This window comes from Sinocyclocheilus grahami, unplaced genomic scaffold, assembly GCF_001515645.1.
Source record: "Sinocyclocheilus grahami isolate Dianchi unplaced genomic scaffold, SAMN03320097.WGS_v1.1 scaffold34.1, whole genome shotgun sequence".
Lineage (NCBI taxonomy): Eukaryota > Metazoa > Chordata > Actinopteri > Cypriniformes > Cyprinidae > Sinocyclocheilus > Sinocyclocheilus grahami.
In genome coordinates, this window is record NW_015505213.1 from 1,763,957 (window position 1) to 1,786,975 (window position 23,019).

The following is a 23,019-nucleotide window of genomic DNA, read 5'->3' on the forward strand; positions in this document are numbered from 1 at the left end:
TTTCCTTTTCGTAGAGCACAAATAGAGAAGTTTACCTGAATGTTCATGCTGCTCTTTATACATACAGTACAATGAAAATGAATGGTGACCAGGTGTCAAGCTAAAACAATAACTGAAAGAACCATAAAAATGCCATAGTATTAGTAGTAATCACACAATTTGAAGTCCATGAAGTTCTGTAATAGCTCATTGTGAGGAAAAAGTCACTGTTCAGATATCATTTCAATCATTTATCATTTGGTATTATTTCAAATATGGCACACCAAGACATGTCACATCATTTTTAAGGGATAGTTCACCCAAAAATGAAAAATCTGTCAACTCACCTTCATGTTGTTCCAAACCCGTAAGACCATTGTTGATGATGCCACATGGACTATTTTAATGATGTTCTTACTACCTTTCTGGTCATTGAACGTGGTAGTTGCATTGTATATACAGGGTCAGAAAGCTCTTGGATTTCATCATAAATATCTTAATTTGTGTTCTGACGATGAACAAAGGTCTTACGGGTTTGGAACAATTATTGCCAGAATTTTAATTTTTGGGTGAACAGTCCCTTTAACATCCAGAATGATGTCAGACTTTTTTGGTTGTTGTCACAGCTGTATCATGAATGCCAAATTTGAATATGTGTTTATCAAAATTGCTGAAATGAAATAAGAACTGTGATGGAGGGGAATATTTTAAATAAATTCTCCTATTTTTTACACAAAGTTAATATTTGGCTTTGAATGTTTTGCAATATAGTTATGGACTACCTTTAAGTTTTTTGTTTTTTTTTACTTTATGGTTGCTATTTTGACATTCTTAGAGCTTAACAGGCCCTCGTCACCATTCACATTTATTGTATTGAAAAGAACAGCAAGAACATGATCTCTAGCATTTCATTTTGCAATAAACTATTTTCTAAATTAAAGTAATATGGGTTTAGATGGAAAACATGAGGCTGAGTAAATTATTAACTTTTCCTTTCAGACTCATTTGGAAAAACACTTCTCGGTTCTCATTCACTGAATGAAAATTGGAACAGGCGTGTTTCCTTTTTTGTCTATGGTGGGTTACAGCCCTGAGTCTATATATAACTTTTATATCCCTTTCTTTCTCTCCTCTTTATTCCCTCTCTCTCAGTTCCGTCTTTCTCATCAGGATCTCTTAGGAAAGATGGAATAAAGGCGGCTGATGTTCTAACAGTTTTAAGAGAGAAGGTTGCCTTTGTCTCAGGTGGGAAATGTATAATTGCATTGTAAACACACACACACACACACACACACACACACACTCATTCACTGTGGAACAGCTTTGTCTTAGCACCCTCTTAAGCATGCACCCACACAGACTCATGGGTATTACCGTAATTAGGGCCATTAAAGTGCTTTGAGTAGTAAAATTAGTAATAAATCGGTCCTCTTCTTTTCAGGAGGAAGAGACAAGAGAGGGGGACCCATCCTTACATTCCCTGCACGAAGTAATCATGACAGAATAAAACAAGAAGACTTGCGGAAACTGGTGACCTACCTCTCTACTGTGCCCAGGTTATAAAATTCCAACATTTATTTGGAACACCTCACTTAAAATGTCCCTGGAAGATTTCCCTGAAGAAAAGTGTCCCGAGAAAGCAGGCTCTGTGACAGCCCTAGACTCAGTAAACAGCATAAAAGGCCTCAAAATCTTATCAAAACAGCTAAAATTGCTTACAGCACCTCTACACTTTATCATAATATAATTGCTAAAATTTGAGACATAAAGGGTGAGCTATGGATGCATTTAAAGCCTTTGATTAGAGCATCTATTTGATCTTTAGGTGTTCTGATGCAATGTGATGCAACTCTAAAAATATATAGCTTCACTGATGCAGAACTATGCAAGTTTAAGCAGTTGATCAGAAGATACTGTATGCACAGTTTTTATTAACATTTCCTTGGATGGCTTTAAGGTGTTGGTCTTCCTCTAACTTTCTCAATCTCTTTATCCGGTGCAGTGAGGATGTAAGTAAACGAGGGTTTACAGTGATCGTAGACATGCGCGGCTCGAAGTGGGATCTGATCAAGCCGTTGCTGAAGACGTTACAGGAGTCGTTTCCAGCTGAGATCTGCGTCGCTCTCATTATCAAACCAGACAACTTCTGGCAGAAGCAGAAGACCAACTTTGGCAGTGCCAAGTTCACCTTTGAGGTATACGAATGGAATTTTGTCTAATAAGAAAGCCACAGAAACGTTCCACAAACGGACATAAATGAAACGTTTTGCCAGTGCAAAGCAGTGTGTCTGTTCTTGCAAAAAGATTTTTTACACAACTGTTCAAAAGTTGGTGTTTCTTTTTTGTGACATGTCTTTTATGCTCACCAAGGCAAATAATGTAAAAACCATAATATTGTGAAATATTATAATGTTTTTTTTATTAGAATGTATTTAAAAATGTAATTTATTCCTGTGATGTGAAGCTGAATTTTCAGCAGCCATTACAGTCTTCAGTGTCACATGATCCTTCAGAAATCATTCTAATATGCTGCTTAAGTAACATTTCCTATTATTAGAAATGTTGAAAACACTTAATGTTTTTAAGCTGTTTAATATTTATATGTATTCAGAATGATTTGATGAATCAAAAGTTCAAAAGAACATGTTTTCTTAAATCTTTGTAACAATGTAAAAATCTTTGCTCAATCAACTGAATGTATCCTTGCTGAATAAAAGTATTAATCTCTTTAAAAATATCTTACTGCCATCAAAAATGTGAACTGTAGTGTATATATATTTGTCATATTCCTTATTATATTAAATACTTGATTATAATTTGGTCAACATTTTGTAGCAATCAAAGTATATTTTTATAATGACCGCTAAACTGTATGACTGACTGCTGTCATACGTCTGCTAGTTTCATGTTTCATATCACTCCATGATCCCTTTATTAGTAATTTTGTGTTTTTATTATTAAATGTATGATGTATGAATTAGCTTAAGAACCCTCCCACCTATAGATAATTAGACAGAAAAAAACTGAACCCAATATATTGTTTATTTGCTTATCATTAAAATCCTACCACTGGCCTACACTTCACAGCAATGCATTTCGCAGATTTAGATATAGGGGCCATACATACAGCACCCACCCATAAATTCCATTTAGTGATGATTTGTAAATACATTTTACAATGTGCAGTCAGTCATTATAACAAAATAAACCTCTTTGAGCGAATGTCCTGATCACCTTCTCTGGCTTTGTTTTGCAAAAGCGACCAATGGACTATATATATATATATATATATATATATATATATTCCTTATGTATTATATACTGTTTGGAACATCAGTGGTTGTTCTTTGTTTCTTTTAGGCCAGTATGGTTTCAGTGGAAGGGCTGACTAAGTTGGTGGACCCGTCTCAGCTGACGGCAGATCTGGAAGGTACCCTGGAGTACGACCACGTGGAATGGACTGAGCTCCGTGTTTCCCTTGAGGAGTTCACTGGAGGCGCTCTCCACCTCCTTTCCCGGCTGGAGGAGCTGCAGGAGGTGCTTTCTCGCCAGGAGCTGGCCACTAACGCAGAGGAAGCACGGAAACTCCTGGAGGAGCACGCTCGATTGAGGAAGACTATGACGAAGGCACCGGTGGATGAGTTAGACCATGAAGGACAGCGGCTCCTTCAGAAGATCAGGGACGGGGGAGACGGAAGGCTCTCTGGTGGGGCAGACTTCCAGAGTTTGGTACCTAAGATTTCCGCCCTATTGGATAAACTTCAAGTTACACGGCAGCACCTGCTACAGGCCTGGCACAACCACAAACAGCAGCTGGACCAGTGTTTTCAGTTACGCCTGTACGAGCAGGATGCAGAAAAGGTTAGAGGACAGAATGAAAGTGTGAAATATGGAGAAGAGTAAACAACAAAGGAAGAACAAACTATCAGGAATGAAAAAAGAGATATATATTAGAGCAAACATAATCATAAAACAAAAATTGTAAATGTGTATTTGTGGTGTGATTATACAACAACAACAATACTACTAATAATAACTTTGATCATTTTAATAACTTTTAAATAACTATTATCATTATTATTAATGTATTTAAATCATATGATTTGTATTCAATTATAAACGTAATAATTTTAAATATAATAAAATCCAATAATAATATAATAATAAAATGCTATATTTAATATTATTACTTTTATTTAATAACAATTATATTTTTTAAATATTGAAATATTTTACTGTAGTAATAATTCTGTTCTACTGTAAATAAAAATCATTCAAGGTATTTAACAAAAATAATAATTAACATTATAGATTATAGTAAATTAATAAAATAATGATATAAGTTAACAATAATAGAAAAAATAATACTAAATATTATTAATTCGTATTCAATTGAATTACTCAATATTTGTATGTTTTACTGTACTAATAATACTGTTGTACTATAAAAAATGTATTTAATAATAAAACAATTAAACAATAACAATAATACATTTAATAAAATAATACAATTATGTATTATATATGTAATCAAATGTATTTAAAAAATGCAAAAATGTACTAATATTTATGACTTTCTCAATGACTTTGCTTTTCGACCTTGAAGCTTTTCTTTTGTTTACAACACATTTATAAATATAATTTATTTCACATATCAGAAAATATATAGGCCTATATAACACAAGGCCACAAAATAAAGATTCATTCTAATGACTTTATAGCCACGTTTTATTAACGAATTCCCAATTTTTTGTTCAATTGTGGCAGTAAAATATGCTCCTTTGTTTTAATGTAGTTAAACTGCAGCAAGCTACAGATACATACTCGCATTGCCATATACAGTATAGATATTGCACTAGTAAACACCACTCACATTTTTAAAAAGCTACTTCTAGCATGACTCGATGAAAGAAAAATTGTGTAATGGTAGTAGAGTACTGTGGGTGAAGGTCATGTGAAAGTGTAAATAATGAATGATGGGAATGATAATAGCATGCTCACTGTACTCCCTTCTGTGGCCTGATGTCTGCGGGAGGCCGTGTGTTCCGTTTAAGCCCAAACAGAGAGGCAGTCTCACACTCCCCGGTCCTGCTGACTGAGCCCATCTGTGCTCCACCAGAGCCAGAACATTAAGGGCTATTGCTTGTACGTCAGCCAAAGTGAAAATCTGTGTATATTAAGGTTCGCGTGTAGATCACTAGAACACTAACAGGGAGTTAAATCACCCAAAGCCCTAGAACGACTGTTAAGCAAATTTGCCTGGGCCTTTGTAAATATTTATGTACAAATGTGAATCTTGATTGGTCCAGTATGGTAATCTACAGCCTGTGGTCATCGTTTGCTTCTTTTAGTCTGGGTCTAAAGACATTGGAAGGGTGTTTTGAGACCAAACTGTCTGTGAATGCAGCATTTTTCTCTCTGTTTCGCTCTCTCTTTAGATGTTTGAATGGATCGGACACAATAAAGAGCTGTTCCTGCAGACGCACACAGACATTGGCGTGAGCGACCAGCATGCAGCAGATCTACAGACCCAGCATGACCACTTTGCTATGAACTCTATGGTACGACGGAGGAATGCTTCAAGAAAACACCCTGGATACACTCTCACTGGACAAAATTGAACAGCTTTTGTGTCTTCTTGTTGCTAATTTAATGGGATCATCTTCTGCCATCCTGTTTCTCTCTTTTCAGAATGCGTATGTCAATATCTCGCGTATCGTCTCGGTGGCGACGCGGCTCTGTGAGGCGGGTCATTACGCTGCCGCTCAGATACAGCAGATCTCTGGTCAGCTGGATCAGGACTGGAAGAGCTTTGCCTCGGCGCTGGAGGAGCGCAGTGCCATCTTGGCCATGTCCTCTGTGTTCCACCAAAAGTCTGAACAGGTAAAAACGTTTTTTGACACAAATTGTTTTTAGCAAATTCTTTTGTGAATCCCTTAAAGCTTACCCATCTTATTCCAGTTTTTAAAGTGCCCTTATTATGCCTTTTCGAATATTAACTTTCATGCAGTGTGACATGTGTGCAAAGTTGTGAAGCCGACAGTGCACGATAAATAAAGTTATTGTCTATCAAAAAAAAGAGTCGTCTCACAATCGCCTAAACGAGTAATCAGGAATTCGAATCTTATTCTGTTACGGCTCTACGTCACGAAGTAACACATTTGCATAATGTCCGCCCACGTTCTACGTCGCCAACTTGCCCGCCCACAAACAGTAAAATTTCCGTGTGGTTAGCATCATGTCGAGAATACGCTGTATCCTACGCTGTGAGAGTAAATTTGTTTTATCGCATCTTATAATTACCACAAACTTGTTAACACTTGACACTTACCACTGAGAAACGTCCTGCTCCAGTCGTGCTTGCGAATCAGTCTCTTGTCGATCAGCCAGTTCAACCGTTTCATCATCAGACTCCGGCTCGAATTGGTAAGGTACAATCGATACCATCTTTTCTATGTATTGACAAGTCTCCAGGGCTGTCGTAGTCGGCTCACAATCGCCTAAACGAGTAATCAGGAATTCGAATCTTATTCTGTTACGGCTCTACGTCATGAAGTAACACATTTGCATAATGTCCGCCCACGTTCTACGTCGCCAACTTGCCCGCCCACAAACAGTAAAATTTCCGTGTGGTTAGCATCATGTCGAGAATACGCTGTATCCTACGCTGTGAGAGTAAATTTGTTTTATCGCATCTTATAATTACCACAAACTTGTTAACACTTGACACTTACCACTGAGAAACGTCCTGCTCCAGTCGTGCTTGAAATCATATAGAAATTAAGTCAAATTAAATCTATTTTTGAGAAACCTAACGTGTTTTTTGACCTTGCGTGCATGTTAAGCTGTTTTAGGAAACTCATAAAACAATATTAGCAACCTTAGAAAATGGCATAATAGGGGCACTTTAATGTTGAGCTTTGATCAGAAAAAAACAAGAAAACCATGAACCAAGAAGAAAACAAGAAACATGTTTTGCACATGTATAGTATCTTATTTTTTATCTTTCCTGTTAATTTTGTTTTGCAAATCTATTGAAATCTATTGCATTGTCTATTTATCATTTGGAGCCTTTGTCATGAGTGACATTTTCCACTATATGTGATCTTGTTTTGTCCATTATCAACGAAACGAGTAATGATGATTTTGAACCAGCCATTTTTGCTGGTTATTTTCAATAGGGAGGGAGCAATTTGAAAATTAAAAATAATATAAAATGTAAATTTTGTGTCTATGGGTTCTGTTTCATTAAATGAAAAGATTTCAGTTTAAAAGTAAGTTTTTTTGTTGTTGTTTTTTTTTTTACATGTAATGGTGGTCATTTTAATTTAATTTAATGTTATTACTTTTAATTAATATTATTTTAATTTATATTTTGTATTTATATAAATTATAATTTTAATAAATGTAATATTAATATTTTATTTTATTTTTTTATTATTTTGTGTTATTTTACACTATGTTAGTGGTGCAAAAAAAATTGCTCAGACAAGAATTTGATTATGATTCTTTATTAACAATGTGAAGTCAACAATTTAGCCTGAAGTCTGAAGAAATTTGGCCTCGGTTTAGTTCGATTAAGATTGATTCAGTTATTTTGGTATGTTTCATTATAATTTATATTGTAATATTGTAATCAGTGTGTATGATTTAAAGAATGCATTAAATTTTCGTTGTCAGATTGATGCATTGTGATTTTACACCCCCAGTGTAACTATTTTACCCTGAGTATGTCTACACTGTAAAACTGTTTTGGGCAGTAACCTAAAAAAGTGCTTCATGTGGTTTTACTTCAGTGAAAAATATGATTTAATATAGCTGATACTATGACTGCATTAGACTACCAAGAAAAGTAATTATTTAATCAGATTTAGCACCTCACTATAACAGCTGCCTGTTACCACTATTTACTTTCTGATGTTATATTTCCCTACTAGTTTAGTTTCTTGATTCATTTGATCCATTTTTTTTTTATAATTCTGAATTTCCTTTATATGCAACTGTACTTTAAGCTCCCCTGTCAGTTTCAGTCTGTTTCTTCATTAATAACTCCTTTGTCTAAATGTGCACACATAGCTTCTTCGTGCCTTTGATTTATGACCCCAATTTGTATGATCCTCAGCAACTCTGTTTAATTATGTCTGAGCTTGTTTTTAATGAGTGTGTACAACTGTGCACCTCTGTCCTCTCTGGTTTTATTACATGGACCTTTTATGCTATAAAGTTTAAGAGGGTGTTTTCTCTGTTAGTTTTTGTCCAGCATGGAGGGATGGGTGAAGTCATGTGGTGAGGTCGGCTTGCCGACAGCGACGCAAGAGCTTGAGATGGCCATTCACAACCACCAGAATCTGTACGAGCAGGTCACCACAGCATATACAGAGGTGAGCATTTGAGGAGCTGCTCTATTTAGTACGCTTTTTAACATGAAATGTAGCTTACAAAGCTTTGTGTTGGAAATTTGAGAAATTTTGCATTACATCACTTTCTCACTAATGGATCCTATGTAGTGAATGGGTACCGTCAGAATGAGAGTCCAAACAGCAGATAAAAACATCAAAATAGTACACAAGTAAACCACAAGACTCCAGTACATTAATTAATGTCTTGTGAAGTGAAATGCTGCATGTTTGTAAGAAACAAATCCACCACTAGGACGTTTTATCAAATGAATGAAAATCATCAATTTTCATCAAATTAAAATTTTTGGTTTCAACTATTCCTTTAAAACACTTGCCCTTTTAGAGCAGATTCAGTTCACAAACAAATGGCTCTCATGTACTGTATAACTTAAATATTATTTTTATTTACAATAAACAATACCATAAACTGGCAACTTACTGTAAAATAGCAAAATAGCAACTTACTGTATGTGCCGTTAGTCAAGTCTTTTGCACACTTGAGCTCTGAGTGTCATATTTCTTCTGGTTCTCGACTAATTTTGAGTCAGACATGACCGATTGATTTGTTAACCAGAGACAAGCTCCTAATGATTCACTGAATCAGTGTGTTGACTCAAGAACAGCTGCAGCTGGATCTTTCCCATTCACAAATGAATCGCTCAATGCAATTTGTGAACATATTAATTGAAAAGAATCAAAAGAATTGTTCAGAAACTGAACATGTCTAATGTGTCTCGTAGGGTGTCTTGATTTCTTTAATTCGAAATAATATTTTTTTTTTAATGCAGTAATGTCCAGTTCACACTAAGAACGATAATTATAAAGATAACTATAACGTTAACTATATTAGCATCCACACCAACAGACCATAACGTTCTGTTTATTATAAGCACACTCTGCAGTTACTGTATGTTATCTACCACTTAAAATACTCAAGCTCTTTAAAGTTGAGTGGATTCTGATTGGCTGTCAATGAATCATTCATCAGCTGACAATGATTACAACAATTTCGTATCTCTGTGTCAGTATCATTATAGTTGTGGTGTGAACTTCCCTAATATTATAGAATTAGAACGATTATTATAATTTTATCTTTATGATTATCATTATAGTTGATGACTTTGGTTCGAATGGGCCTTTAAAATGTAAAATATCATGCTTATATATTATGCTTATAATGTAGTAATCATTACTCTAAAACACAAATACTTGGAGTACGGAGTTAAAATAATTTGTTGTTGTCCACCACTGACTAACGGATGTTATATTTCTGATTACAGGTCAGTCAGAAAGGAAAGACACTACTGGATGTGTTGCAGAGGCCTCAGCCTCCGGCTGACTCCGGGTCTCTGACAGCAGGGGCCGACTACAGTCAGGCGGTGAGGGGGGTTCTGGAGGTGGTCCATGAGGTGGTTCATCAGTATCGCAGACTGGAGGGTCTCCTGCAACACCACAAGCTCCGGCTGCACCAGAGACTTCAGCTGTGTGTGTTTCAGCAAGATGTGCAGCAGGTAAATACATCATGTAAATCATGTATAGAACCGCACAAACATGCATGCACTCACACATACTATACCCACAGAATTCAACATCTGATGAATGTGACCCCAGCCTCTCAACCTTTCAGCAGCTGTTTATAGATCTTTGCGTGTAATGATGTTTCTCCTACGGCAGAGCAAATATCAAGTGCAGAGAGCGTTAGAGGAAGTGACAAGGAAGTGACATGGACTCTGACTCATAGAGTTGACTGAAATTGCCTCAGCGTCCTCGAGGGACGGCAGTATTGTGCTTGGCTTCTAGTCAATACCTCCAACAATACACTCTACTTCCTGAGGCCGTCGCCTTCAGGGGCTTTTTGTTGTACCTTCACCGGTCAGGACTGTGTTGTTTCTTTGATGTGACTGGATCCTTTCCGGGGCCTCTTTAGTCAGAAACAAGGCCTACTCGAGTACTGAGGTTGTGCAGTGAACTAAAGAACTTTGACTTCTTACTGACAAAGTTTGTTGAACCTTCAAAAATCCCCTGAGCCTCTTTCCAACTAACTGTTTAAGCTCTGACTTGCTCTTAGGATGTGTAAAATGTTTTATATAGGAAAGTAACATCACAAAAACACTTTAGCATAGTCCTAACACTTTAGGGCAGTCGAGGCCTAATGGTTAGAGAGTCAGGCTTGTAGCCCAAAAGTTGCGAGTACTCGAGTCTCTGTACCGGCAGGGATTGTAGGTGGGGGGAGTGAATGTCCAGTGCTCTCTCCGCCCTCAATACCACGACTGAGGTAAGACCTTTGAGCAAGGCACTGAACTCCTAACTGCTTCCCGGGCACCACAGCATTGGCTGCCCACTGCTCCGGGTGTGTGTTCACGGTGTGTGTGTGTGTATGTGTTCACTACAGTGTGTGTGCACTTGGATGGGTTAAATGCAGAGCACAAATTCCGAGTATGGGACACCATACTTTGCCACATGTCACTTCACTTTTTCACTTCACTTTACTGTTAAAATAGTACTTATTATGGAAATAATATACTTTAAATGAATATGCTTAACTGCAAATTGAATGTAATGTTTTTGGACACTTAATTGCATGTTATTTGAAAATGAAATGAAATCAATGAAAATGTGTTACAGTTTAAATTTCAATTAAATGCAATTATTTAAACTTTACATTTAAAAAAAGAGTGTTTTTTGACGTAAATTCAACATAAATTAGACACGGTTCATCCAAAAATGAAAATTATGTAATAATTTACGTTCCCTAAAGTTGTTCCAAACATGTATGAGTTTCTTTCTTCTGCTGAACACAAAAAAATACATTTTTAAAAAATGTGGTTAACCAGACAGGTGCTGCATTGTCCCCATTGACATTGTAGTTCCAACATTATTCAAAATAACTTATTTTATGTTCCATTGAAGAAAGAAACTCATACAAGTTTGGAACAACTTGAGGTTGAGTAAATGATGACAGAATTTTCATTTTTGAGTGAACTATACCTTTAAGTACATCTTTATATATCATAATTACTTCTATTGTCTTTGAAATATGATTAAAGCATGCTGCCCAATTTAAATTTTTATTTATTTATTGCATGTAAATATATTAACTTTATATTAACTAAAACATTTAATTTGCATTTTAATTTAATTTAATTTAATTTATATATACAGTATATATAATATATACATACATACATGTAATATACATGTAATATATATGTTCTTCTTTTGACAAGGGAAGATTTGGAGAGATCTTAGTGTAAACTGTTAATCTGGAATATTCATTTAAATTTGAAATAGACTATCCAGTGTTGATATGTATGTGTGTGTGTGTGCAGGTCTTGGACTGGATTGAAAACCATGGCGAGGCATTCCTCAGTAAACACACAGGAGTTGGGAAGTCTGTACACAGAGCAAGAGCACTACAAAAACGGCACGATGACTTCCAGGAGGTGGCACAGGTTGGAACCGAATCAGTTTATGTTGTGTTTGTGTGTGTATTTTTTGCTTGATGAGAGAGGAGTAAATGAGCAGTAGCAGTGATATCATTCATCATACTATTGAGTTTCCTGTTAATATTCAAGGAAGATATTTTTAATGTACTTCTCTCTCTCACTCGCGTTCTCTCTCTTTCACTCCAGAACACTTATACTAATGCGGATAAGCTTTTGGAGGCAGGGGAGCAGCTGGCTCAGACGGGAGAGTGTGATCCAGAAGAGATTTACACTGCCGCCCATCACCTGGAGGTCAGAGTTCAGGAGTTTGTACGGAGGGTGGAGCAGAGGAAACTACTGCTGGATATCTCAGTGTCTTTTCACATCCACACTAAAGAGGTATTGCACACACACACGCACACTAAACAGAACTTCTCAAATAGTTTTAACAGTTTTGACTGATCTCTGTTCATGCGTGAGAGATTTTGATAGTAGCTCTTAACTCCACTTACTGACTGCCAGCACAAATTAAAAACTAAACTGAATGGATGACGATTCTATATAAACAACCTCTTATCAGACCAGTATTTTTAACCGTAAAAATGTAGAGAAATATTTACAGCACTCTTGCAACATTCCAAAAAACTTCCTAGAAGACTCTAGAATCACCCTAGTGACCCCCTAACAATGATCTAGAAACTACCCAGAACACATTAGCAACAGCCTATCAATCAACTAGCAACACCCCATCAACCCCCAAAGTGACACCCTTGCAATTGCCTTCCAACGACCAAGCAATGCTCTTAACAAGTACCCAGAACACCTTGGCAGCTGTTACCGTATATGGATCCATTCATAATTACTAAACCACTGACCCTCACATAAAACACACTTTTTAGCAAGCATCCATTATAAAAAAAAACGTGTTAGAATTTTGACAACTACGCAAATATCTTGAAATGTGTTCATGCAAAATATGATGTTACAGCAATCAGTGTGCATCAGATTTGTTTGCATATCAATAATAACGGACTTGCGCATGCCTAATGTATGACTCCTGTATGTTACTGTAATTGTCTTTACCTTGATTATCGTCATGCATCAAAACTTTACTAGCGCAACAATGATTTGATTAATCCAACCGAGAGATGTAGTTTGTGTATCATGCTCATGCAGTGGTTGGGTGTTTTGAGCTGCTGTTCAGTCTGTATTTCACGCAGCGTGGTGAGAAACTGCTTGGGCTGCTCTGAAACAGAATATGAGAGCGATCATGCTTTGAAGCCAAATGCACAGTGAAATTAATAATGTACTAAAATCTGGACATGAGTAACTATTCTCTCCACCTTTTCAGCATTAGCACTGTTTTTAACTGACTGCTTGAATGCATTTGCTTATTAGATGCTTGGACAGAAAACTTTCACTTTGAAATGATCTGATCACAAACAGAGGAGTGGAAATATAATGTTTCGTCCAAAAATCTGTCATTCTGTTCTGTCTGTCTGTAGCTGTGGTCGTGGATGGAGGACTTGCAGAAGACTCTTGTGGAGCCAGTGGTGAACTCTGAGTCTGTGGATGCTGTTCAGGAGCTGATCAGACAGTTTCAGCAGCAGCAGAGCAGCACTCTGGATGCCACACTCAATGTCATCAAAGAAGGGGAGGAGCTCATTCAGCACCTGCGGTGAGGTTTACAGCGCACTCCTATTGTACAGTATTGCATCATAACCAGTGGTGAAGTATTTGAATACTTGATACCCTTACTTGAGTACCTACCCTTATAAAATAGTAAAAGTAATAAATATATAGTTCAGTCATGAAACTCTAGATGGCGCAGGTGACGGGTTGTTAAAGTAACCGATGATATTCAGAGAGTTAAACGACTTGGCACAAGCTGATTGGTTCATGCTGCATATGCAGCCAATGGGCTTACTGCCTTGCATTTATATGGCTGGCTAGCATTCACTTGAGATTCCTGCAGCTCGCTTTCAGAGTTTCTCTGAAGCCCTCCACCTTCCCCAGCTCCACCTGTATAGATCTGCTACTGGGTTATTTTATATGCTATTTATGCAGCAGCAGTATGTCTTAAATACTCACGACACCGTATCGCCAAGTTCCTGTACTTGCTTGCAGCAGCAGCAATAATCTACAACTACAGCAATAACCAACAGCAGCAGCAGCAATTCAGCAGCAGCGTAGCAGATCTGTCATATCCATCACCATGCTAAAATGTTCTGAGAGTTGTCATGACTGAAATACTCCTTTTGAATTTTACTTGAGCAAAAGTGCATACAATTTTTAATATACTTATAATATCAAATAGTATTAAAGTAAATGTTTTGTTTAATTTGTAATTTAATTTTAGCTTGTATATTTTTATATTTAATATTTTTATAGTATATATTTTATATAATCCTACTGCTCAAAATACCTGGGGGAGGGGGGCTTGTTATACACTATCAAAACATTAAAGATATTAAATATCAATTTAGGTTACTAATAGCCTACTTAATTGAGTGAAAAAAGTGTTGTTGTGTTGACAAACAATATACTGTAAAAACAGACGCCACATAGGTCAAAATGTATAAAATTATAAGAAGAATGTGTTATTTTTGCATAAAACCTAACCCACTGAGATGGTGATACACAAATATGGACATGTTTGCATTCAAGTATTTCATACAGTGGGCTTAAACAGTTCACTTTTTACAGCAGTTTTGACCTAAATACAGTATTATTTTCATTTACAATAATAAATCCTTAAATTCGGCATTGTTAACTTATTTTTTGTGCTATTAGTTGCGCACATACTCTGATGCTCTGATGGTCTCCCATTCCTGGCTCATTTTGAGTCAGACTTGTGAATTTACTGAAATGTTAACTAGAGACTCGCTCTGACTAGATCATTTGAATCAGTGAGCTGTCGACTCAAGAACAGCTGCAATCCGATCAGTTCAATTGGCGTACAAATCGTTCAGTGTGATTTGCGAAATGATTGAACAGTTTCATTGAAAAGAATCAGCTCGCTCATAAATTGCACACTGCTATCGCGTCTACAATTTCTCATGTTTTGACATATTTTTAAGAAATGTAGTGGAGTAAAATGTACAAAATTATGCTTTGTAATTTGGTGAAGTAAAAGTAAAAGTTTCTCAAAATAAAAAATTGAAAAATGTACTTAAGTACAGTAACAAAGCAAAAAATACTTGGATTACTGTCCAATAGTGACCGATTTCTTCCTAATATGATACTTGCAACAGCCTTGAATACGAAACAAACTAGTGAAGAAAAGTATTTAGATCCAAATCTGTTAACCACAGCTCCAACCATTTTCAGTTTGCAGATCAATTTTAATAATATACTTTTCAGATTAGTTCTGAACAAGTCCTTTCATGTTATGTCATGCTGATATACTGGTTCTGAATTAACGTGGCCTCTATTGATATTGATTTGCTCTTGGATGTGTTGGCGTGGGTTTGTGTTCGTTCAAACAGGGACTCAGCGTTGGCCTGTAATAAGCTGCCCCATGCCAGCTCTGTGGCTCATATCGAGGGCGTTCTTCAGCAGTTGGATGAGGCTCAGGCTCATATGGAGGAGGTTTTCCACGAGCGCAGGATCAAACTGGACATCTTCCTGCAGCTCCGTATCTTTGAACAGTACGCCTTGGAGGTGTGTGTTTGTGTGTGTTTGATGGCCTGAACCCATGTCATTATCAGCATAACTTTATTTGAACAGATGTGCTTCTGTGCTGTCTGCGTTTGCATTTCTGCATGTTTGTGCATTATGTCAAATGTAATGTTTTGAGTAGTGTTGTTTGTTTTACTGTATAAACACTTTATCTCATAGTTCATCCCCAAATTCTGTCATCATCTGAGTGGCTTGCGTTCTTCTGTGGAACACCAGATTTGAATTTTTGAAGAATATCCTGCCTACTCTTTTCAATATGATGAAAGTGAATTAAGACGAGCGCTGTCAAACTTTAAAAAAAAAACTTAAAATGCATCTGAAAAGTGGTCCATATGACTCGTGCACTGAATTTCAAGTCTTCTGAAGCCATGTTTTGTGTGATGGACAAACCAGCATTTAGGTTTTTATCCACTGATTATCCTCACCTCCAGTGCAGTTATTTTACTATTATTTATAAATATTAACATTTATTAACATTTTGAATTTGCTTTTATTTTTCATTTTCATTTTAGTTTATGTTTTAATCATTTTGCTATGTGCTTTTGTCATTTTTATTACTTTTTCGGGTTTTTTAAATTTCTATTTAGCTTCAGTATTTTTTTTTCAATTTTAGTTTTAGTAATTTAAGTACTTTACAGTAACTTAAATTTATTTCAGTTAGTTGCTAAGGCAGCCTTTCTTCTTTGATTTTTATTTGTTTTATTTTATTTTATTTATTTTGTACCTAAAACTTTATAGAGAAAACATTTTAATCGTTTTTTTTGTTTTATTTACTGATAACAGCACTGCTCCAGTGAGCTGTTAACCACTGAAACCAGATTGTTGAATTAATGAGCTGAACTGGATCGGTCTGATTTATGAGCAAATCATTGAAAAGATCCGACTCAAAAGAATGATTCGTTCACAAATTGGGCATCATGGATGTCAAGATTTCTGGCAATTATTGACCTAAATTCTGGTTACTGATCTCTATTCTTTTATGATACTTTAATGGTGCTTTTCGCATCCTTTTTCCATTATATTGCAAAGATTTAGTTTATTTTATTAATATGTGTGAAAATATATGCATCTGTTTCATAGGTGATGGGTGAGCTAGATGCATGGAAACAGGATCTGATCCGACAGGCAACTGATTTCAACACAGAAGAACTCACGCTGGCTGAACAGAGATTACACAGACACACTGAGCGCAAACTCGCCATGAACAACATGACCTACGAGGTTATACAGCAGGGACAGGATCTTCATCAGTACATCATGGAGGTCCAGGCTTCAGGTGAGGAGATATAGAGCCAGAGTAAAGGACACAGGAAGAGTGCGAGAGAGAGAAATAGTTTCATACTACAGTTGTAGGGTTCTGCTGAATCAGTGTGTTAATGATTTTGGTGTTTGTTGGCAGTTGTTGCTGTGTGGTATCACTATTGGTGTTTGCTTTCACACTTGGTTTTTCCGATGTTCATTTTGCATTTGTCGGGTCATGGAAGCTTTGAGCAGTGTGGCATAATTTCCTCCAACAAACCCTGATATAATCAGGGTGCTTGATCAGAAGCAGGTTCCATGACAATGAGATACATTTTTATTACGTGAATTAAATGATTAATGACTCAAATGATTAGGTATTAATCACATGTATCAATATTTATGGATGCCTATAGATAATGTAAAGACATTGCTGTGGCAGATTGTGGAAAACCATTGAATTATACATTATAGACATTATAAATAGACATTATTTCCATGTAATTAAACATAAGCCTATCGCAAGCGTTCAGCCCACAGCAATCCATATTTAATCCAATCCATATACACAAATGCCAGTGTTCTACTCTTTTAATATAAGTGCCATGACGGTGTCTCTCACACCATGTGATGAAAACATTTATTTTTTACCAACTAACCCTTTAAATTTCATCTTGTTGGGGTTAATGTGAACATTCAACATCCGACTTAACAACGTTTGTAATTCTTCTGTTTATTGGGTCAGTAAAACGGCTTGCTAATGTCTGCTGTAGTGTCCAGTGAGAGATGAAAAGAACGCAGGAGGGATGATGAGTAAGTATTCGGTGGAGAGATAAAAGAGTGTGAATCAGTCATCGCTTCACTCCTCCGTGCTCTGTTGCATTTTATTGACAGTTACCATGGACACAACAGTAAAAACCTGCTACCCACATTTTGGGCTGTCTTAGATACGTGTGATGAAGACGAAGAGAGCGAAGCGAAGAATTGGGTGGGAAAGATAAGGATGGAAAATGTGCATGACAGCCAGTAAAGGTGAAATGGATTGGAAGGAGCAGAGGGAGAAGACGGAGCTCCATACAGCTCTGGGATCTCTCACACTATTAACTCTGCATGCAGGGGTGAGGTTGCTATGGAAACTCCCCCTTTACATCCCATATACCGAGGTTTCCATGGTGACGGGGCCTTCGCTCGTCACTTTGGGGTTGCCTCGGAGGCTCTAGATACTGCAGATCTAGATACTGCAGAGGCCATCCTGTCACTCACGTATCACGTTCCCATTGGAACCGGCTCCAGGCTGTACTGGAGACAGGTAGCTGAGGAAGTGGGGTGATGTAAAGGTTAGTAGAAGAAAACGGCCAATGTTGTACCTGCAGAGAGTCTCTGTCTCTGGTACGCTGGTTGTCTGTCATGCGCTAATGCAGGTCTAGACATGCGAAGGCACGTATGATGGATGCCGCTCGGCTGGGCAGCTGGGTCATTTCATCACACGCTCACCTGTCTGACATGTCCCCCGCTCACTGAGATCACAGCAGAGAGGAGACCTTCAGAGGAGGTTCACAGCACAGCAACCCCTGCTGGACAGAGGAGAGAAAACTTTTTAGAAAACAATTTTAGTTTATCTGATCATAACCTTAAACGACCACTTATGCCTGGTTCAGACTACACGATTTTGCCACGATTTGCTTGACGTAGGGTGTCGTGGGGATTCGTAAACGGCAATGGGCGTCGGGACGCAAGATTCCATCGTTTCAGCACGTGTAGTGTGTCAAAGTGGACGACAACCGATTCCGCGTCTGCAATGCTTCACGACATCACGACAGAAAGACTACCATGTTAAATAGTTTTTTCCATCGTCCACTACGACGAGTTCTGTCACATTGGTGACGTTGACCAATAGCAGCACAGAAGCTCTTTCATACACAGGTTTCAAACATGGCAAAACGATAGAGAGATGATGGTGCTGCTAGGTGGAATTATGAGATGGAGGAAAGGTTCGTGAAGCTCTGGCAACAGTACTCCTGCCTGTATGATGTGTAGGGACTACCACGCAAAGAAAGAAAAATGCTGGCGAACTATAGCGGAAGCGCTTCAGCAATGTTTAGACTCTTGTTTTCGGAAGTCAGTCGCTAGTTCCGCCTTCTCGATGACATCACGCGCGTCGTTAAAGATGGCACACGATGAATGGTCGTGAAGCAACGTGTAGTCTGACATGTTTCTTGTCTACGCCACGACAAGATTTTAGGAGTCAAAATCGTGTAATCTGACACAGTGACTATCGTGACCGACAAAAATATCGTGTAGTCTGAACCCAGCATTAAATGTAAAATGTGTAATTCTTTTGGACATACAGAGTTATACACTACTGGTCAAAAGTTTGGAATAATTCAGTTTTTTAATGTAGCTGAAAGAAGTCGCTCATGCTGACCAAGGCTGCATTTATTTGATTAGAGGAGAAACAGTTTGATTGTGGAATATTATCACAATGTAAAATAACTGTTTTTAATATATTTTAAAATGTAATTTATTCGTGTGAAGCAAAGCATCATTACTCCAGTCTTCAGTGTCATATGATCCTTCAGAAATCATTCTGATATGTATATATAACATTTCTTATTAATATAAATTATAAATTATATAATTTTTTACCCTTTAGATTTTTATGGAAAACATGATAACACTACCATTCAAAAGTTAAGATAAAAGATATAAGATAAAAAAAAACGAAAGAAAGAAAATAATACTTTTATTCAGCAAGGATGCATTAAATTGATCAAAAGTGACAGGAAAGTCTTTTATAATATTACAAAAGATTTATATTTCAAATAAATGTTATTCATTGAACTTTTACATTCATCAAAGATTCCTGAAAAAAAACGTATAATGGTTTCAATAAAAATATTAAACAGCAAAAACTGTTATTATTTTTAACATTGATAATAACAAGAACCATTATTAATTGAGCACCGACCATAAATCATAATACTTGAGCAGTTAATCAGCATATTAGAATGATTTCTGAAGGATCATGTGACACTGGAGACTGGAGTAATGATGCTGAAAATTTAGCTTTGCATAAACAACATTTTGAAATATATTAAAATAGAAAACGTCTCGGTTACGTATGTAACCCTTGTTCCCTGAAGGAGGGAACGGAGACGATTTCAATTTGTAATAATATTTCTCAATATTACTGCATTTTTGATCAAATGTAGACGTCTCATCTCATTTCTTTCAAAAACACGAAACATGAATCTTCATTTTTTCACATTTTTGAGCGGTAGTGTATACCAAGTTCAAATATATTTATTTGTTGGCTTATTCTGCCAAAACAGTGTAAACACTACGTCTCTTTGGCAGAAAACATTGATTGGTTGAGTGTCCCGACAGCTCAACCAATGGTCTGTCATGACTTGTTTGGGAAGGGACTGTTTAACTAACACATGGCCAACAATTGCTTTGTCATTTTATTTTCTAATACTAGTGGCACAGAAATTACAACACGTTTAAATTGCATGCCTAATTTTATGTGTTTGTTCATTAGTATTTTACAAATGGGGCTAACCTCTGAAATTAGGACATGGTGCTGATTGATGTGCATCTAGTGCCAGTATCACTAAATCGCCTGGGACAAATATTTTGTCAGTCTGTAAAAGAAATATTAGACAAGTATAGCACTTTTGCAAATAAAACATTTATTGAAAAGAAGTTGACTGAAGTAGGTTATGATAAAATGAAATGATTATATACTGTTCATGCAGAAGACAAACAGCATTTGGACACTTTCAGGTTGTCTAACATTTGTATAGCATGATATTTCATAAAAACGGCTTCATTTGTTTGTATATGGTTCTTAGATTGACATATTTTATCTATACAGTGAAACTGATATTTGTCACTTTGGATAAAAGCATCTGCTAAATGACTAAATGTAAATTATATACTTAGATCGGCGTATATGTGTCAATGTGTATATGCTGCTGATATTTATTTTTAAAAATCTGTATGTTTTTCAGGTATGGAAATCACTGGAGAAAAAGATGTTGACTTGGCGGCAAAAGTTCAAGAGCTGCTGGAGTTCTTGAATGAAAAACAGCACGAGCTGGAAGTGAGCGCAGAACACACACACAAACGTCTGGAGCAGTGCCTTCAGCTACGACACCTGCAGGCCGAGGTCAAACAGGTGTGTGTTTAAAATCAGTTGCTACATCTCAGTTCATGGACACATTTAGGGACCCCTAAGTTACACTCATCAGCATGTTGTGAGGAACGCCTGACTTTTGGATTCAGGAAAAAAGCTTGTGCTCTGCTTCCATCCAAGATTCTGACTGATGCCATTAGCCTTGAGTACAAGTGCCCAGCTAATTGCTTTTATCTTTGACACTTTGAGTACACACACACACACACACACACACACACACACACACTGTCACTCATATCCAGAGCAGTGCGTGGGTGCAGACTGCAGCCCTGCATTTCAGAAAAATGAATCACTCAATTCACTTGCACTATTTCATAGACGCCACCGCTTTCTTATTGGCAGCGCCGTCACCTCGGCACTTCTCGGCACTTCTTAGTTCTTTAATTATTTGCATTGTATCTTGTTTCTATATGTACTTTCTTGTACATGAGCTTGGTTAGAAAATGAATGTAAATGTAGGCAGGGTGTTGATGAGTTACATAACGTGGGAGGGGGAATCCCTTCAGCTCAGCTTTAATGTTTCTGCATCCTTAATGCCCATTTTACGGATTCTTAAGATGTGGAACGAAATGTTGAACAGTTTTACCTGCCATTAGTTTTGAAAATGCCAACATTTTCTCTTTAATATGAAGCAGAGATGATTACTAGAATGTTTATTAAACAACTGCTTTATACATCTTATTTAATGACCTCAGAACATGAATAAATATTTAATGTAAATTAGGGAAAACTGGCAGTAGTTAATATGCTTATATATTGGACAAACTACTGTTCAAATGTTTGGGGTTGGAAATCATTTTTTATTGTTTTGAGACAAATCTCTTATGCTCACCAAGGCTGCATTTATTTGATCAAAAATACAATAAAAACAATCATATTGTGAACTATTATGCAGGCTATTTTAATATATTTTAAATAGTGCTTTCAAATGATTAATCGCAATTAATCACATCCAAAATAAAAGTTTTTGTTTACATAATATATGTATGTGTACTGTGTTTATTTATTATGTTTATATAAATACACACATTCAGTATATATTTTGAAAATATTTACATGTATATACATTTATATATTTATATTATTATATTATATTTTATATTATATTATATATACATATATTTAATATTTAAACATAACCTATTTTTCTTAAATATATATACATGCATGTGTTTGTATTTATATATACATAATAAATATACACAGTACACACTCAAATATTATGTAAACAAAAACTTTTATTTTGGATGCGATTAATCGTGATTAATCATTTGACAGCACTAATTTTAAAATATAATTTATTTCTGTGATGGCAAAGCTGAATTCTCAGAAGCTTTAAACAATGATTCTAATATGCCGATGTACATAATATTTTTATAATAACATTATTGTAATTTTTGTCAACAGTGTCAGTGATGAGAATTCAATAGATGAAGCTGAAAATCAGTTTGGAACCATCATACAGTCTAAATTTATAGTTGAATGCTTTTTTTTGGGAATTATTCATTATTTGACATGGCACATTATTTCTGTAACTGACAGTGTTGAGACATTGAGTTACACCAAGGAAAACTCGCATTTCTCAAATGTTGTCCGAAAATGGAAAAAGCAGGAGGCTGCACCAAAACATAAATGAATACCTCTGAATGTTGACAGATTAATCCAAAATAATTCATTGACTTTCATTTTTCACCTCTGTAGCCTGTTTTGTCACATGCCGCTGTGTGTGTGCATTTGTATGTGTTGATCTGTGCAGGTGCTGTGTTGGATCCGTAACGGTGAATCCATGCTCACGGCGAGCACAACGAATGCAGGTTCCCTATCTGAGGCGGAACAACTTCAGAGAGAGCATGAACAATTTCAGCTTGCCATCGAGGTACACACATACACACATTTTCCTTAATAGGTTCTGCAGGGGGCAGCTTCGTAAGGCTGCATTATGCTGTAATATGAAGATTAATATTAAATATTAAACCTTGTTTACACCATTATCTGCAATTAGGAAATTGTTTTTGGCTTATATCAAACAGATCATTTATTTAACCCTGTGGAGGGGGGGGGGGGGGGGAAAAAAAAAATTTTGGGGAGTTTTGAAGAA

At 36.5% G+C, this 23,019-nt stretch overlaps 1 protein-coding gene across 1 annotated transcript in view; it reads left to right on the top strand.

The window, feature by feature from the left end:
* The window catches only part of kalrnb (kalirin RhoGEF kinase b), an 86,860-nt gene that overhangs the window by 22,968 nt on the left and 40,873 nt on the right, over window positions 1-23,019 (top strand). Inside the window, exons 2-16 of the mRNA XM_016266868.1 lie at window positions 1,132-1,224; window positions 1,421-1,535; window positions 1,982-2,174; window positions 3,340-3,840; window positions 5,418-5,540; window positions 5,671-5,862; window positions 8,229-8,360; window positions 9,659-9,889; window positions 11,708-11,830; window positions 12,011-12,202; window positions 13,309-13,481; window positions 15,292-15,466; window positions 16,565-16,760; window positions 20,737-20,903; window positions 22,678-22,797. Of these exons, the coding sequence (XP_016122354.1) occupies window positions 1,132-1,224; window positions 1,421-1,535; window positions 1,982-2,174; window positions 3,340-3,840; window positions 5,418-5,540; window positions 5,671-5,862; window positions 8,229-8,360; window positions 9,659-9,889; window positions 11,708-11,830; window positions 12,011-12,202; window positions 13,309-13,481; window positions 15,292-15,466; window positions 16,565-16,760; window positions 20,737-20,903; window positions 22,678-22,797 (2,726 nt within the window). The remainder of the gene's footprint in view (window positions 1-1,131; window positions 1,225-1,420; window positions 1,536-1,981; window positions 2,175-3,339; window positions 3,841-5,417; window positions 5,541-5,670; window positions 5,863-8,228; window positions 8,361-9,658; window positions 9,890-11,707; window positions 11,831-12,010; window positions 12,203-13,308; window positions 13,482-15,291; window positions 15,467-16,564; window positions 16,761-20,736; window positions 20,904-22,677; window positions 22,798-23,019) is intronic.